The sequence below is a fragment of the Acomys russatus genome, chromosome 22 (assembly GCF_903995435.1).
Source record: "Acomys russatus chromosome 22, mAcoRus1.1, whole genome shotgun sequence".
Lineage (NCBI taxonomy): Eukaryota > Metazoa > Chordata > Mammalia > Rodentia > Muridae > Acomys > Acomys russatus.
This window is the reverse complement of record NC_067158.1, coordinates 1,026,854-1,045,688: the sequence shown is the minus strand read 5'-3', so window position 1 is coordinate 1,045,688 and position 18,835 is coordinate 1,026,854. Positions and strand designations below refer to the sequence as shown.

The 18,835-nt window shown below is 43.8% G+C and overlaps 1 protein-coding gene across 1 annotated transcript in view; it reads right to left on the bottom strand.

The window, feature by feature from the left end:
* Eml6 (EMAP like 6) overlaps window positions 1–18,835 on the bottom strand; it is a 252,970-nt gene that overhangs the window by 40,501 nt on the left and 193,634 nt on the right. Inside the window, exons 16-23 of the mRNA XM_051164815.1 lie at window positions 17,283–17,376; window positions 12,550–12,650; window positions 11,071–11,273; window positions 9,866–9,977; window positions 9,488–9,615; window positions 4,136–4,277; window positions 1,205–1,357; window positions 918–1,049 (exon numbers count right to left, since the gene is read on the bottom strand). Coding sequence (XP_051020772.1) covers window positions 918–1,049; window positions 1,205–1,357; window positions 4,136–4,277; window positions 9,488–9,615; window positions 9,866–9,977; window positions 11,071–11,273; window positions 12,550–12,650; window positions 17,283–17,376 — 1,065 coding nt within the window. The remainder of the gene's footprint in view (window positions 1–917; window positions 1,050–1,204; window positions 1,358–4,135; window positions 4,278–9,487; window positions 9,616–9,865; window positions 9,978–11,070; window positions 11,274–12,549; window positions 12,651–17,282; window positions 17,377–18,835) is intronic.

Below are 18,835 nucleotides of genomic sequence, written 5' to 3'. Positions count from 1 at the left end.
CCCTGCCCACTCCTAAAGCTTGTTCCAGACTCTGAACTTTAGGCAAGTTTGCAGACTAGATCTAGAGGTGCCCTCACAGTCCACCCTAACACCAATGTGGCCCGTCCGAGCCTCTCACTACTTCCTCTAGGACTCATCCCGCTTCACTGCACTCCTGTATCCTTGTAGAACAAGCCCATCTCTCTCCCGAAATGATAGCATTTTCTATATTTTCTCCAATTTCTAAATTTCTATATTTTCTATATCCTTTCAGAACAGGCTCATGTCTCACCCTGAATGATAACATTTTCTATTTTACAGAGACTTTGTAGAAGCCATTCCTTTCTAGATCTACAATTTCTGATTGAGGACTTTGCAAATGGTAGATTCTAGATGCATTAACTAGACAAGTGTTCATGATCTTGTGGAAGCAACTTGGAGGAGGCACAGGGGATGGGTAGGAGCTTTGGAGAAAAAAGATAAATTCAGGCGAGCTGAATACAGCTTTCTATCTCTACCGATAGATGAAAACTGCTTGAGTCTCCAGGGGCCGAACTCCTGGAGAGCCAGTCTTGGTCAGGAAAGATGAGTAGACAAAGAAAAGGACAGATTATACGTAACCCAAGGTGTGCATGGCACCCAGGTAACACACATTTACCCAATCTTAAGCCCCAGTGGCTTCAATTAATAATGAGATGCTCATGGAACAGAAACATTCTCAAAATGTTAACGGCAGCTGCTCCTGGGCTGCCGGGTTAGCCTGGGCTTCTGGGTTAGCCTGGGCTGCTGGGTTGGCCTGGGCTGCCAGGTTGGCCTCATACATTGCTGTGGGTCTTCTCCCTATTTTCCTCTAAAATTTAACTGCCACTCTCTCTGGAAATGATGCATGAACAGACGTTGAGTTTACGGTGTATCTTAAAAACCACAGCCTGCTTTACCTCTGGAGTCCCAGTCAATGTGTGTGATGTAACTAGAGGCTCCTTTACAGATGCCGACCCTCTTGCTTGTAAGTACATTGTAGATATCCACGAAGTTATCATGCGATGCCACAGCAAGGTATTTCCCTGTATCTGCAGAGACAAGAATGCAGTCAACAGCCACACCCTCCAAGAACTTAAGAATTAGAAGAGGGAGAAAGGTCAAAGAAACTTTTAGAGCAGTCCATTTTTATTTTAAAAATTGTCTAAAGATTGCTATTTTTACACATATCTACTGCCATCTTCACCTCTTGAAAATTTTATGTCAGAGATCATTTCTTTCCTGTGATGGAAAGAGACCATGTCTTCCACAGTGTCAGCATTTACCACCAAGAAACTTCCATCATTTAAGCCAACTGCTAAGGCTTTCCCATCAGGGGAGAAGGCGCAGCATCTTCCTCCTACAAAAGGATGCAAGAGAATCACAGCTGGGCACTCTGTTGTTGAGCAAAGCAGCTGGAGGCACAGCAGAAATATGCACTACCCAGGTGAGAATTAAAATCTCATCATTTGGGCACTGAGACAGTTCTGTGGTTAAAGCACTTCTAACGCAAGCCTGACAACCTGCATTTGAACCTGAGCACCCATGGAAGAAGGAGTGGACCGGCTTCCAAAAGCTGTCTCTAGACTTCATGTGTATTTGCATATATAAAACATAATAAGTACATATTTTTAAATCTTTGAAAAATGGCATAATTTAAATATGTTTTTCTTCTACATACTATCAGAATCACATTTTAGGGCTGGAGAAATGGCTCAGAGGTTAAGAGCACATGTTGATCTTCTAGAGGACCTCAGTTTTTCTCTCAGCACCCACATCGGTTGGCTCACAATTGCTTCTAACTACAGCTTCAAGGAATCAGACATGCTCTTACATGGGCACCTGCACGCACATGCACACACCGCCACACAGATACTCACAATAAAAAACAAATCTTAAAAACATGTTTCTAATCTCCATAATTTTTATCCATTCAGTTCTTTATCTTGGAGTATTTTTTTTAAGGCAGGTAAGATGAGCTGGTGGAGGAGAGGGCTAGATGGATAACACACCTTCTGAGAAAAGAGGACACATTCAAGAAGACAAGTCCAACAAATGTCTAGAAACCACTTTGGGGATATCATGACTGGAAACAGGCTCATTGTATTTAGACAACCCTCGAAATTTAAATTTTCCTGCTTCATGGATCATAACGCATAGTCAAGAGGTAGAAAATCCTAGTTGGCACAGTCCTAACCATGCTGCCTTCTGCTGAGGTAGCTCAGTATAGCTTCCTCAGAGACCCGTGGCTCTGCTGACAGATGCTGAAAGCTGTGTAAAGCTAGTAACTTTGAATTGGCTCATGTAAGCACTATCTCCATCCATTTGTCCACTCAGTGCTAATTCACCTACTGTCAGTCAGTGGTGCCACTGACCTGAGACTGTGAAAAGACCAGCCCTGGGGAGAGTCATCAGGGTGGGGTGAACCATGATTTACTATACAAATTAGGCCATGATTTATAGGGAAAGGAAGGATGATAATAGTTACACCAAGATAGCAGGGGAAAACTAGATGGATTGTTATCTAAGATACAGCAATAGTTGCTTTTTTGAATTAATTTTTAACCTAGGGAATAAAGTCCATTAACCAGCGTCTACAACAAGGATGGAATTGGATTTCACAACACAAGTTAGTGGGCAAGATGATCAGTTGCTCAGAGCATGGTTTTGGACTTGGTGGAAATCCTTACTCTACCACCTACCAAGTTGTAGGAGTCCAGGGTAAAGTGAGGCGATGTGGAGAGATAGTGACCACCAGGGAACAAGTGTGCTCTGTGAGGCCAGCATGCTGCAGGACGCATTCGGTTCACTACTTATTACTTAGGTGACCTTGAACAAACTGCTATTGTAATCAATCTGGCTCTGTTTCCTAATCTGTCAGTGAGAAGAACAATGACCTCATTCACTGGGTCTCTTCAGAGTGAAAGTAATGTGCTAGCATGCTCTTTAGCTCACAACTGTTACTACCAGCTCAATAGGTTTTCATTTTGCATTGTCCCTTTAGAATACGCTCCTGGGTGTCTGCATAAAAATGACTCAGTACAAACACTGAAAGCCCAAAGCCAAAGCTCAGCCCTTCCTGCCCTAAGACCACAAGGCTCAGCTCTCTTGTTGCCTCCTGAAGAAAGGAGTCCTAGGTGACAGGTTTGAGTTATGCTTATGTGGCCTCTTGTTCCTGTCAGATGGCTTCATTCAACCCTTCACTTGTCACCATCTACTCTCTGTCTGAAGCTGGGCTGGGTGGATTGTGTTTGGGATGCCCTTGTCTCTTGGTGTCTGGGTGGGGTTTGCCAAGATGGGGCATGGCAAAACTGAAAGGGGGAGAACTGGGAGGCTGGCATGTTTACTCCTCCAGCCACCTCCTAAAAAGCCACCATGTCACACACTTCTCACTCCCCAGCCACCACCAACCACTCCGTCCTTTTGTCTTTGCAAGCCCAGGCCTGGCAGAGACACCTGCAGGTACTAGTGGCGTAGAGCTGTACTATTCCTGGTCATGCCTTTAAGCCCTACTCACCCTTTTATAAAGAGTCCTATATTTAGACTCTTCTCAAATTGCCCAAGTAAGCAGGCCAGCTGCTGCTGGGACTCCTTCCAAATCTTGTTCATATCTGATTCTAGAGATGAGACTATTTTCTGTGGGATCCTCAGGGCCTGACATACAGAGCTCCCTAAGAAGCATTTCCTGAACTGGTACCTCCTAGCACCCCAACTGTGTGCAGATTGCCCAACATATATTTATGACATCAGGTATTTTTATCTACCAAACTGACCTCTTGTTTTCCATAAATTCTGGGGACTATTAGTCACAGGGATAGATAGAAGTTTTTTTTCCATTTGTTTTCTTTTTATAAGATGACACACTTCAGCTCTCAATGAGAAGAGAACACAAGCGCCTGTGCAGTACAAGCAAACTAAATGGTGCTGGGGCACTCTGGGATTAGAGCGGCCTGTTGGAAAATCTCCATGCTCCCTTAACTTTAACGATATGGTGAACTCTGAATTCCCTTGCTTCTATTTCTGGGGTGCAAAGCAGGTACTCTTATTAAACGGCAGCTGAATGAGTGAGTGAGTGAGTGAGCCCATCAGTCTGCTGCCTGTAAACAGACACCTTGACCTGTAAGGAGAAGTTCTGTACCTTTTTTAAGTTTCCGTACTGCCAGCATACGGTGCTGGGAGGATAATTCCCAGATCCGCAGTGTTTTGTCATCGCTTACTGTCGCACAGATGGGCAGGAGAGGGTGTGCTGCGAGCCCCCACACTTCCCCTTCCATGTGTCCCTGAGGGAGAGGAAACAGTGCAAAGTAAAGCCATGCCTTTGTCAGCCTGCACTACATACTCAGGCTGAGGGTGCCTCAGACAGATTAAGACATGAATAAACAGCTTCCTGGAGCCAAGATGACCACACTAGGTCATTTCTTACATATGCCCTTTAAGTCAGGTGTTTATGATTCAAATCATTCTTCCAGAAAGTAAAACACAGGACTCATTGCTTATAGGTGTGTTTATAGCATGGAGGACATTTTCTCACTAGCAACAAAAGTCCAGGTAAACTGTAAACTTCCCACCCCTCACTCTTATTTTGTATGGGTGTGCACATGTGCATGATGAGCTATATAGTGTTTCTATACTTTCTGTGTGGAGGCTGAGATGAACGTGGGGTATCCTCTTTAATTGCTCTCCATTTTAAGTTTTGGGGCCATGGAGACCGAAGAGGACACCCTCTCACTAGACTGGGCTCCTAGTGGAGGAAGAGGAACACCAACCCATTCAAAAACGCTTTGATCAAAATTTTACCCTGCCTACAAGATGTTCAGAGATAAAGATAGAGCAGAGATTGAGGGAATGCCAACAAATGCCCAAGCTGAGACCCACCCCATTGGAGAAAGCCAAGCACTGACACTATTAATGATACTCTGCTATGCCTGCAGACGGGAGCCTAACATAGCTGCCCTCTAAGCGGCTTTAGACAGCAGTGCCCCAAAACAGATGCTGAGACCCATAGCCAAACATTGGGTGAAGCATAGGGAGCCTTGTGGAAAAGTGTATTTTGGGGGTGAGGATGATAGATAGAATGACTTGGAGATGACAGGAGCGCCACAAAAAAACCAATGGAGCCAATTAAAAAGGCATTAGCCAAGGACCATGCATGGACTGGACCTAGGCCCCCTACACAGATGTAGCAGATGGGCAGCTCAGGCTTCATGTGGGTCCCCTAGTAAGGGGAGCCGGGGGAGGGGGTGCTGTCTCTGACATGGACTTGGTCACCTGCTTTTGGTCACCCCCACCCCCTGGTGGGGCTGCCTCCCCAGGCCACAGGGGAAGAGGATGTGCTCAGTCTTGATGTGACTAGATGAGCTGAGGTGGGTTGGTGGGTGGGCAATAGGAGACGGGGGGGGGGGGGGATGGAGGGACAGAGAAGGGGCTATGATCAGGATGCAAAGTGAATAAATAAATAAAATTTTAAAATTAAAAAAAGAGAAAAGGACCTCTCAGTGATTTGGCAAGGTTGACTGACCAGTGTGCTCCAGGGAACCAGCAGTCTTTGGCCCCTCTGGGCCCCAGCCTTGGAGTTGGAGATGCATGCCACTACACCTGGCTTTTAAAGTAGGTGCTGGGGGCCCAAGTTCAGCTCCTCATGCTTGCATAGTGAGCACTTTGCCGACTGAGCCATCTCCCTAGATCCCTACCCTGCCTTAGCTGTGCAAACACACTAAGTAAACACATTGTAGTAAGACCCTAACCACAGTGACACCAGTTACTGCCTTCTGTAAAACCATGCTCTGAGGCGTAGGTGCCACCCATCTTTGTCATGCAACTAAACAGCAACATTCTTGTTTCTACAATTGTAGTCCTTCAAATGCAATGGATTTGGTTCTGCCCCAATACTGGGGATCGAACCTGGGGCCTCATGCATGCTACTCATTTGGTCTGGATACATTTAGTCTGACTGAATAGGAATAAACCTACATTTTGAGTTATAGATACAGCTCAGATTTCAGTATTTGTTCATAAGTCGGCATGCCCATGTGTCAACAGTAATTGCCAGAAAGCTGAACACACATGGAGGCTACTCCACACGCCTGTGTCTTATCACAAACAAAACACCCCAACTGCCTCAGGAACGGTAACTGAGATAAAGTAGTATTTAAATATCAACACTTAACAAGAAGAAAACAGTATATTCCTCAATAAAGCAACAGAGAGAAGAGATTCACACCATACCATAATAAGCAGGCTGCTAACCGAGCTACTGCTCAGCCTTAGCAGGCAGACTGCACACACTCCCCTGGAGTTGGAATGCTTTGGGGGAACAGGCAGCTTTCCAAAGGGAAATCAGATGACAGCTTATCTAAGAAGCTGTTTGGGCAAAACAGTGATCTGGCAGAAGATGCAAGCTTCCAAATGTACTGGGCAGTCATGTATCTGGGGAAAGGTGGAGCTGAGCAGCAGATTCTGTTCTACGTCCCGTGGGACTGTGATGGATTCATTCTCAGACAGAGGATGGGTACCAAGCCATCTCCACTCAGTCTCTCTTAGACTGGCTCTCCTGAGAGCTGTATGTGATTGAGTTTCTTTACAGATCAGGCTCTGCATTTCTTTTACACCACTGGCTCAAACAGAGTTCAAAACTATTCTTTTTCTCAAGCTGATCACTTTAGCTCCCAGGCTAGAAAGACCCTACATGACACAAGAAATGGACCAAGATTTGACTTTACTCATCACTTAGGCAGCTGACCGTGGCAGTATAATGTTCCAAGTGTGCACAGTGGGGTTTTTCAAAACCTGCTACATGCTGCTGGTCCCCTAGCTCCCAAACCATCTCCCTTTCCCTTAAGCAACACTCCTCCACTGCAAGTGCATCAGAACTCACTCAGAACTGGAAAATAAGTTCTGAAACTTGCCCACAGCAGGTAGCTATGGATTTACATCACCTCTGTGGTTCTTCAACATTCCTCCAGCACCTGTCTTCTCTCTAAACATGACTAAGGGTCCTGAGAGAGCCATGTCTCCCACAGAGCATAGGGAGACCGCCTCAGGAACCTCAAGCCGTAACTAATGCTGAGATAACGTAGGAAAGAAACATCATGTGAGAGGGAGCAGAAAAGGAAAGAGATGCTGAGAAGGCAAGGTGTAGAGGGTCCGAGGTCCTCGCGCTCACAGAGGAGCACTAGAGAAACCAGGCATGTTAAGCACACAGGCTTGTCTCTTCAATGGAAGCCTGTGAGTGGATGTTAACAATCTGCTATTCCTAGAGCCAGGCTTCACTTGAATCATCCAGACTCTGCCTGAGTATTGTTTCTCAATCAGTAGAATCAACTCCTATGAAAGAGCGGCCATGTATTTTGCAAAAGAGTTTAGTATTATGCTTATAACACCCCCTCCCTTTACCCTGAGCACTATTTCCCAGCCAATACAACCCATTCTAATGGAAGAGGTCACAGGTACTTTGCAAAGGAGTCTCAACACAGTCACGCCTTAAGCTTGGCTGTGATAACTGTCACATGGAAACTTAACATGTTCGTTAACCACTCATCCACTGATGGATGGCTAAGCCGATCCTATTTCTTTGCTATTGTGAAAAAGAGCAGCAAGAAACATACATGTGCAGGTATCTTTGTGGGAGTCCTTGGGTGTATAGCTGGGTTATTTTTTATTTTTTACATATAATGTATATATTTATGTAGTATATAGATAATAAGTATTGTATATCTATGTCTACATATCTATCTATATCTATTTATTATGTATACTATATATTTATACATTACATAAAATATATTTATTCCCAAAACCTTAAAAATATTTCTGTCCATTAGCCCATTTATTGACTGGTGGGGTTTTCTCTTCATGTTTAACTTGCAATTCTTTATATATTCTAGATATTACCCCTTTCTGAGCTGCAGCTGGCCAAGCTTTTCTTACATTTTGTAGGCTGTCTGTTCATTCCACCAAACACCTTCCTGAAAGCTCTTACATTTCATCCAGTCGCATTTGTTGACTTGGCCTATTTCTATTCTAGTCCTGCTCAGAAAGCGCTGCACCCCACTGTACCTAGAGTGTGCTCTCTTGCTTGCCTCTGGCCGCTTCAGAGTTGCAGGTCTTAAGTCAGGCTGGGCCATAAGTTGTAGAATGAGACATACCCTTCCCTCCTCAAGTTGTTTTTGGTTCTGGTGTCCCACGAGAGCAATAGACACCCCGATGAGATAGCACATCTCTTCAGCTCACTTTCTGAGCATGCCCTTGTGGCTCGCTATGCTTGTCACCTGCGAGGGCAGTATGTCGCCAGAGCAGGCAGGACTCCTGCCCATCCAATACTTCTGTGATGCTTGAATCCGATTCTACCTAAGTATGCACCCTGAGGGAAGGGGACTGAGAAGAGCACAATGCAACTGGGTATAGCAAGGCCTAAAGGAGTGTGTGGGAAGCAGCTAAAGTATCATCGGTTTTAGGGACCAACAGATCAAAAGGACATACATCTATGGCACCTCGCCCACATTTGGATAATAAGGTTCTGAGCTCTGAACACGGATTATCTTATCGAGGGATAAGGCTCTTAGAGACTATAGACAGGTTTCAGATGCAGCCAGGATATCTGTAGTTGGTGGCTTGAGGTAGACCACAGACAAGGCGCCTGGGTGGCCACAGTAAAGCACCTGGTTTCAGAGCCTAGCAAATCATCTCCTCTTAAGTGTGGCATGACCTGTGGTTTGAGTCTAAGCAGTGGATTGTGGCAACGGTGACAGGAAGTGCCCGGGAACATGAGATCTAACTATGGTGCATGATTGTGGTGCGTATTTTTTTGTTTTTTGTTTTTTTTTAATTTCTTGCTTGCTCTGAAAAAGTAAGTGTAGGAGAAATCCTATGTGTGCCAGTGAACTCTGGGTAGATAGGTGACAGACTGAGGGGAGTCTCTGGGTAACAGCCAGCAATAAAATAAGTGCAAGTTCTATAGCCACATGGATTGAACTCTGCCAACAGCCTAGGAGACTCCCAAGGAGCTCTTCTGTCTGCTGAGCCTTAGCCTTGGTAACAGTAAGCAGAGGAAGCAGTCCAGCTGTGCTCAGACTCCTGGCCCACAGGGACGTAAGATATTAAGAATGTGTGTTGTTATTAGCAGGGTGTGGTGGCACACGCCTTTAATCCCAGCACTTGGGAAGCAGAGGCAGGCAGATCACTGTGAGTTCGAGGCCAGCCTAGTCTACAAAGAGAGTCCAGGACAGCCAAGGCTACACAGAGTAACTCTGTCTTGAAAAACAAGAAAGAAAGAAAGAAAGAAAGAAAGAAAGAAAGAAAGAAAGAAAGAAAGAAAGAAAAAAGAGTATTGTTGTTGGTCTGTGGCCGTGCATTGCACATCGACAGGTAGTGGGCACCATGCTAGAGCATCCCAGGAAGTTCTGTGTAATCTATGCACCCCCACGTGCCTCCTTTGCCCCACACCAGTCTCGGTCTTGATGTGAGTATGGTTAACATGTAATAAATGAGGTACCTGAACAAGCAGTGTCATCGGGCCACTTTTATCAATTTCTAGAATCTCTCCATTTTTTGTCCCCACAAGAATGTGGCCATGCCCCAGGGTGATGGCACGAATGGAAGGGTTATCTTCCAAAAGCAGGCCTGAGAGGGGAAAAATGTTGAATTTAGCAAACACCACCAGGCAGGTTGACAGAGTGCCTTCCATCTCCAAAGCGCTCCGCACTAGGCGATCATCACTGATTTGCCTGCCAGGGACTGAGAGTTCTGACTGGAGGAAAGAAATCTGATTGGCTAAGAACCACTACTACAGGAAGTTGGTCTCCCCCCCCCCCCCCCCCCGCAATCCCTGTGAAGCGAGCACTTCCGACTGCATGTTGGGGGGGAGGGGTACCTTTCGAGCTGGTTGACAAAGCAGCCCTTTTGATGGCGTATGTCTTCAAGCATCTTTCAAACATATCATCCCAGAGTTCCACAATTCCATCCTTTCCTCCTGTTACAAAGCCCTGTGAAAGCATAAGATTATGTACGGATGTGTGTGTGTGCACACGCTTCCTGGAAATTCGCAAACGCTACTCTGCTTTTTTTATGTAAGGAATCTGAGGACCTTCGGATTCTGGGATCCCCTGGGGTTCTAGAACCAATTCCAGCGGATACTGAGAACAGCTGAGTAGAAGTGTAGCAAGGAGAGTCAATCCTCCAATTAAATGTAAGTAGAGCATGCTTGCTTTTCATGGTGACTTTACAGCTTAATTTGCTAAACAATAGAAGCATCTGACTAGGTGAGTCCACATTGACTTCTAGGCCTCCATAAATTTTGCATTATGCCTTAATTTTTTCTAACATTTACAATTCAGCCAAAACCAAATTCACCAGTGAAAGAGCAGCCCCACAAAAACAAACAAACAAACAAACCATTATTATAACTGTACCTTATTATTGTAACAAAAACCTACTTAATGTATTGTTTAAAATGTGTTGAGTAGCTTAAACTGAAGGTCAGAGGACACAGATGAGCTGGGACTCAGCAAACTAGAACTGAATGAAAAGTTGTTATTTTCAGGCATATGAATGGAAAGAAAGTGCTTTAACCATGCTGGTAAATGGCGCCTTTGTAAAGACCACCATGAAGCAGATGGGTAGCTAGGAAGACCGGGGCAGTGACCTGGAGGGGAAGCACAACATGTGTGCATCCTTCACTTGGCCACTGGCAACTGAACCTGTCTATTCAGGTGCAAACGCTATACAAATAACCTTTGGTCCTAAGAAACTAGTGTGTAGAAGAATGAACTAATCACTTGGTGCTAACATGCTGTTGCCCCTGGGATATACCTGTGTGAGCTTCTGCTGTTGTGTGTCAATATCTACCTCTAGACTCCTTAAGTGACTCTAGGAGTGACAGCCAGGAAGTCCTGGTGTGCGATGATGGAGAAATGGCACATAAATAGCTACTAACAAAAGAAATTATAAAAGCTGTGTGTTTTCTCATCCTTATTATCCCCCAGTCAGTCCTTTCTGACAACTGCTTCCTAATTCAGATGGGACTATTTTTAGATCCAGGCATCTTAGTGGAAAAAGAACCCAAGAAACATACCATACCTTGTCCAGTGCATACATTGCAAACACAGGCCCATCATGAGCTTTCACTGTCTTCAGTAACAGAATGTCCTTCCAGATAAAAATGTCTCCGGTGGCTGCCCCTGAGAACACTAGATCTTCCACTCGCCCATAAGAAACACACATCATTGTTTCCAATTTTCCAGCACTTCCAAAAATCCCTCTTTTGGAGGTGAAGCCCCCACCTGGACCAGAACAAGGGTATTTATTACCCTAGAAAGTTGAAGCTTCCAGAAAGCACATCAAAGGGCTATCTTCAGAGACATGAACAGTGTCTACATTATGTGTCAAAGTCACAAAAACAGCAAAGGTATTGTGAGGAGGTTCAGCCACTCTGTCAGTATCTGCTGGATTCCTACTTTCCATCTGATGTGGTACTCAAGGTTCGAATAAGTCAAGGGCAGAGTCCCCACCTTAAGGCAATCTGCTTAGATGGAGGGACTAACATGCCTTCTAGTCCAAGAAACATGCATAAGCTAAGTGTAAGTCCTTCTTGTGCCTGCTGAAGGAGAGTGGCTCAGTGGCTCAGGGAGCAAGGAAAGCTCTAATGAAACTGAAGAAAAGCATAAAGGCGATGGTATGTGAAAGATGTAAATGTTATACGTGAGCTGACTCAGCTTTTTTTTCATGGCAATTCTGGAGTAGGAACTGTTGCATAGGAGAAACAATGTATAGGGAAAAAAGTCACCAGCATTTTCTATATTCTCTGACTGTCGCTGATAAAACAGCCGTTCAGTACATTTACACCCAGGCTCACTTCTACAGACACTGGGTGCTACTACTGTGCTTCCTGGAAAGGCACAAAGCATCATAGCATTAGCCCATGTGCATCTGCACATTGTAACATGGGGCTTTGGTACTAAGGACAATACTACGAATTCAGATACAATTGTACTAATGGCTTACAAATGAGAAGAGTCGGCGACTTTCCCGTGTTTACTCATGCTATTTATTTCTCACTCTTGTCAACATATAATCTAAAAAACATTTATTTTGACCGTGTTCTATATACAGAGCCAGGGTTTAATTCATATGCTAAATTTAGTGATGTTTTACTAAAAGGATCTTCAAAATACTGAAAACTTCATTCACTCAGCCAAAGCAATTACTTCCTACCCAGCAGCTTAATATAATTACTGCTTCCAGTTCAGATGGCTGAGTACAAAAACCATTGTTTACACAGCAGAGTATTTCCAAAAGCCTTCTAGACACTGATGACTATGCACATACAGGTTTAAGTTTCATGTTTTATGCATTAAATAATCCAATGCAAAGTTGGGAGATAGTATTTACCAGGCACAGCTTATCCTCAGTTTGCAGAGAGGGGTAACAGGCCCCTTATCGCAAGGCAAGGTAAATTGGGCTCTGGCATGAAGGACCCAGTTGTAATAACGGCTTACAGATGGGAAGAAACTCCCAGCTACATACATGAGAAACCCAAACAGCAATGTTAAGAGTTACCTGTCTGTTGCCAGAACTTGATATGCTTAATCCCAACTGTGACCAACTTGTCAACGTGATGTGGATCACACTTTACCACAAATATTTTATCTTTGTGTCCCCTGTAAGAGACAAACAGAGTAAAATAATGTCTAGTTTGGACAAAAGTATTTATGGTTATATTAAAAACATGTATTTGGTTTAATTTTCAGTAAGTGCATCTAACATAATAAGCAATCAAGAAAATGTTTAAAACACACAGGAGTCTACTATAAAATAATAGCATGGGGGGGTACATGTCTGGGATTGCTCTATTTCCTTACCCTAATATTCCCGCTTTTGTTTACTTAGTCATGAGTAAAAAAATTTTTTTAATATATCCGAATGTCTCCATAAGATAAAATTAAGGATACCATAGGAGTGCATGTAATTCTGAGATAGTGAGATCTTGGGCAGGAGAAACAACAGGAATGGAAGTATTACTAATGAAAAGCTTCAAGTGGACGTTATGTGGAAGGCATTATATCAACCTAAGATGATTTTTGGCTAGAAATATATTCACTATAAATTGAAGGTTCTGGCCCACAGCCACTGAAAGAAAAAGGATATCGTCTACTGACTCACAACACTTTAGGATGCTAAACAACGCAAAATTAGGTTTATGTCCAGGCAAAATGTGTCCAGTAGTGTAATAATAGCATGACTGTTATGGAGGTATGTAGGCATGAGGTTACTGAGTAATTCAAATGCTGATTTCTGTACCCTCTCCCCACATGTCTGGTTGCAGTCCTTGTTCTGAGAATCTCTTATCCCAATGTTGCTTAAACAGCGTTCCCCAATTGTCCCCTGATATGTCAATAAAGCAGCTTACAGCCAATCACTGAGCAGGCGAGAGAATAGGGCTGGACTTCCTGCCAGCCAGGGCGAGGAGGAGTTAGAAGAGGAAGTAGGGGATTCAGCCACAGGCAGAGGTGTAGGATTGCTGAAGAAGATTCAGCTGGAGCAAACAAAACTAGAAAGCAAGTAACTTGGGGATTTTGGCAAAGATGGAGTCAGGATAACATAGAGGGTTAAGAACAGACTTAGCGTGCTCAAGATTGTGTTGTGAAGTTGATAATTAAACAAATATAAAAGAGCCACAATTATTTGTATGATAGCCAGGTTAAAAGAAACTAAGAGAAACAAACACAGTTTTATAAAAATAACTGTAACAGAGATATTTCTCTCTGTATGTGAGATTGATTCCATAGGAAGGAATGCATGGTTGTCCTATAAACCTGGTCAAAAGCCTGTGGCTGGGGAGGCTATTGGCCATAATGGAAAAGCTACTGCTGTTTTGCTAAATGGACATGCTATCTCTTGTCAAGCTGTCTTTTGAATATTTTGTTTATGCTCATAGTTTAGTGCTCCTGCTAGCTTGGGTCAGGGAAGCGTCTCTTGTAGTCAGTCATTACAGAGGTTCCTAACTGGTCAAAATGCTGAAAGTAAGCGACTCAGCTCTATAAGGTACATCTGCGTCACCCTCCAAGGCTCAGGGAACTTTGAAAGAGAAGGGAAGGAGACAGTCTGAGAGCTGCAGGAAGGGATATTGTGGAACACCATCTTCCAGGGACTCCGGAATTCTCAGCATCCGTGATTGCCTGCATAAAGCCTACATAAGTCCGGGCCCATCACCATTCTGTCATGGAGGTGGGCGGAGGTAATGAGGCACTGCCCCTTCGTGCGTTTGCAGGCAACTATTAGTTGTTGGGAGAGAAAGAGACATCTTCAGTGGGGTTGTCACTGGCAATTTTCCTGTGTTCCTTAAATAGTTCCTTATCCATGCTGCTGCAAATTACCCTAATTCACACACACATACACACTCACACACACATTCACAAACACACACATACATATACACTCATATACACACACACTCACATACACATACTCACATGTACACACTCATACACACTCATACACACATTCACATACACACATACATACACACTCATATACACACACACTCACATACACACATACTCACATGTACACACTCATACACACACATACATACACACTCATACACACATTCACATACACACATACATACACACTCACATACACACATACTCACACATGTACACACTCATACATACACATACATACACACTCATACACACATTCACATACACACATACATACACACTCATATACACACACACTCAAATGCACACATACTCACATGTACACACTCATACACACACATACATACACACTCATACACACATTCACATACACACATACATACACACTCATATACACACACACTCAAATGCACACATACTCACACATGTACACACTCATATACACACACCCTCACACACATTCACAAAAACACATGCACACATACACACTCATATACACACACACTCATTCACATATTCACATATACACACACTCACACACACATGCACACTCATATACACACACTCACATACACATGTACACACTCATACACACACACACCACAGTAACAAACTGACTAGTTGGAAACAAATAGGAGGGAAACAAGAGAGGATAATGAGGAGTGAATATAATCAAAATACATTATCTACATGTATGAAAATATTATAATAAAACCCATTATTATATAAAATTAATATCATTACAAAGCTTAAAAATAAAATAGGCATACAAATAGTTTCTTTTAAAACTTAAAATAAATTTAGTTTTGTAATCAGAGGCAGACAGACAAACATATATCTAAAATTTCTGTTTGTAAACAGCTGGCTGAAATCATCCGTGAAATCACAAAGAAATCCAAATAGAGGCTCAGTCTCAGTGGAGATCTATGAGACCCTGTTTGGTGATTCTGAGTGTGTTTCCCTGAGTGATAATGAGCAGGCTCACGTAAGCATCTTCATAGATGAAGGGCAACCCCCAAAGTGCTGTGAGGTACAGATGGCACTTGTGGGTACGGTGCCTCTGCTGCCTTCTCAGCTATCCACTATGTGTCCCACCCCCAAGGGAGGAGGGGACATTCTTAACCCTGGAGACCACAGTATTGTAGAGAAACTGACCTGCTAGAACAGTCTGCCAGGAGCAGGGCTGTAGTTAGCCTCCGCTCACAGCAACACTGGCAATGGCTGCAACTCAGCAGGGCCAAGTTGGGGGTGGCACACAGCCCTCTGCAGGCCTCGTCCCTCAGAAGCTGAGAGGCATACTGCAAGCAGGAAGGAGCCACTTTAGACACCATGAGTTCTCGGTTTCTTGGTTTTAGTCTTATCTACCTTTGTGCCTACCTCATTTAAGGCCACACTACAATTTTTTTTAATTAACTAGTTGGCTATTCATATATTTGTGCAAGTAGTATTAATATTATGTAAACATTTTTACTTAGAGTTATTTTAAAAATCTAGTGTTCTCCCACAGTTTGACTGATCCCAGACCTTCCACCTTGGAAAGAGCACTGACGAGGCCACCATTACACACACATGCTCTGAGAGGGCAGTGCTTCCTGCACATTTCCTGTCTTTGGGATGGGACATAGTCCTGGGGAACAATTTCAAACATAAACTGCCCCTAACATGATGGCATTAGCTTGCTCTGTGCTGGTTAAACAGGAGCGATCCTCTCCACCAGCCTGTAAATGTGTCCTTTTTAATACTAAGGCATACTCATATTTCTCATAGTGGCTCTGGCGTGCGGCTGTGAGTCACCCACTGCTGTGGAGGGGCACCCTTCATTTTCATTGACATGGGCTTTTCTGGAGATAATGTGTAAATGTAGAGAGTGCCTTATCAGGAATACTAAACTAAAATTCAGTTTTCAGTCTGGGAGGAAAACAGGGCCTAGACGGAAGTGGGGCTACCGTGTGGGACACGAGAAAGAAAGAGGCGAACGCACACAGGCAGGCGGAGCTATGGGCACTACTGCTGCCAAGAATACTATTTGACAGCTGTCTCAGAACAGCTCTTCTTCTCAAGATTGCAACAGTTTGTAGATCATCATTCATTACAATCAACCACCAATAGCTCTTGTTCCTGTGTAACACTGTGGTGGACAGTATTCATTAAAAAAGCAAACATTAGCGTTCAAGGCCATTAACTTTGATATTGTGACCCCGATAGGATGTTGGTAATGTAGGTCGTAAGTAACAGAGAGGGTATAAAACTGTGTGCCCGGGCAACAAGCTGCCTTCCTGGACTGTGGTCGCCAATGGTCTTGACCTCTGACCTGGCTGTGCTCGTGGCTGAGCTAGATATGAGTAGACAGTCATGTTCAGCCTTAGTGCTGAGGAGGCAGAAAGAGAAGCTGGGGTGAGGGAGGACAGATGGGCTATAAACAGCAGTTGGTCTTGAGAGTCTATTTATAGGGTGTGGAGATTAGGGAAACAATTTGCCTGCTCTGAAATCCAGCAGCAGATGCACTTGATATGGCCCCCTTCCCAGCAGGCCATAGCCTCATGACAAATGGCACTTCTGACTCTAGTGACATTGACGACCCTTCCCAGTTGCTAAGACAGAGACGTGAGAGGTGAGGGATACATTTCTTCTGCTGCTGGAAAAAGAAAGTTCTCATAGAGTAAGGGGGGTGAATGAAGTGCTGCCTGGGAGCATTTTCCTATCACAGACATTGGGGCTTAACACCGGGCCTGGCACCCCAAAAGGGAGCACTGTGCGCTCACTTACGTCCTAAGCACCTATGTGATGGACCCCGACTTTGCTGAGGCGAGCTATCAGCAAGTGTCCTGAGCATTCTGTGGATCTTACCTGGTCGTGGCTATCTTTTCTCCCTTTTTCCAGTCCCAAAACACAACACTGTGAAAATCGTCTAAACCAACCGACACCAGACATTTTCCATCAGCTGTATGAAAACAACACAGACGTCAGATGAACCCTTTCTTCAGTGAAAAGCTGAAGCACTGTATATACTGCAGAGAGGAACAAGAGTTTCAACAATACTCTTTAGGCTCAAATACACTGGAACAGAGTAAAATGTGTGAGTGACTGCACATCCCTGCCTAGTGAGGTCAGCCACGAGCCACACCTCACACCCAGGCCAATTAAGGAGGCCTCTCAAGGAAGTGACCTGAGCCCTCTTTATCCTGTGACAAACAATCTTAGGAAATTTACTGGAAGGGAGTAAATTTGGCTATGTGACTCTGAAGCTATTTTCAAGTCTAAAAAGAATCTAGAAAGCCTTAGGTTGTTAGAGCATCTCAGGAATAAAATGTTCTTACAGAAGATGACCTGACAACTGTACGTTCTTCAGGTCTCAGGTCTCCACTTCAAGTGAAGTGTGCTCATCGCAGACATTTAGAAAATATCCATGAAGAAAATTTGAAGCTGGGAAAATGGCTCATTAGTGCAGAGTTCGCCTGACAGGCACTGGCCCCATGTTTAATCATACACATATGTGAATGCACACACACATACACTTGTTCTTCCCAATTTTTTGTAGTCCAACATTTGATGTAAGCCCACTTGCCTTTTTCTCCACATAAATCCCTTTTGAAAAACAAGAGCAAGGTCACACTGACCAAACTAGCAGCTATTCTTTTTTACCTATTGTAATATATTATTATTATTAATAATACTGTATTAACTTTATAATTAAACACTTATAGTATTGTCAATGATTGCTATAGTTTTGACATTTAGGCTGTGTTTTTTAAGTTCTAAGTGTGGTGACTGTACAATTAAATTTAAAATAAATATAGTTAATGTTCATTTCCCCTTAAGATGGAAGAGAAGGCACATTCAATAATCATTTCCTTTGTGCCTCTCTGCAAGGCTGGATTAAAAGGAACAGTGTCACAGGGCCAGCACCCTCTTCCTCCCACCACTGTGCAGTTGCTAGGTGATGGGTGGGCCAGCTCATCAAGGACTCCTCTCCTTCCACAAAGGACCTTTGTTAACCTAAGGACATACAAGGAGGTGAGACCCTGCTTCCCTGGGTTGAGTCCTCCACTCAAGGAATCAACTTTCAAAGGCAGGTCAGGGATAGACCCCAAATTAGGGTAAAATAGTGGAAGCCTTATCAGACTGGAATTTCAGAGAAGCAATGAAAAATGTCTTATATGTCACAAGCAATATCTGCATTGGCGTTGCGTATTTGTATTTATGCTGCATGGAATTATGTATATCAAATAAATTCTTATGAAAAGAATCCAAATCTGCTTGAACCTCCTGCATTTTTACAGGCTAAATCTTTGGCAACCCAACTTGAAGTGCCAACCTAGTATCCAAACTCTGAGTGGCCTTATTTGTGCAGATGCCCTGTAAGAAAATGGGACTGATAGTCGACTCCTGCTTGTCTGGAG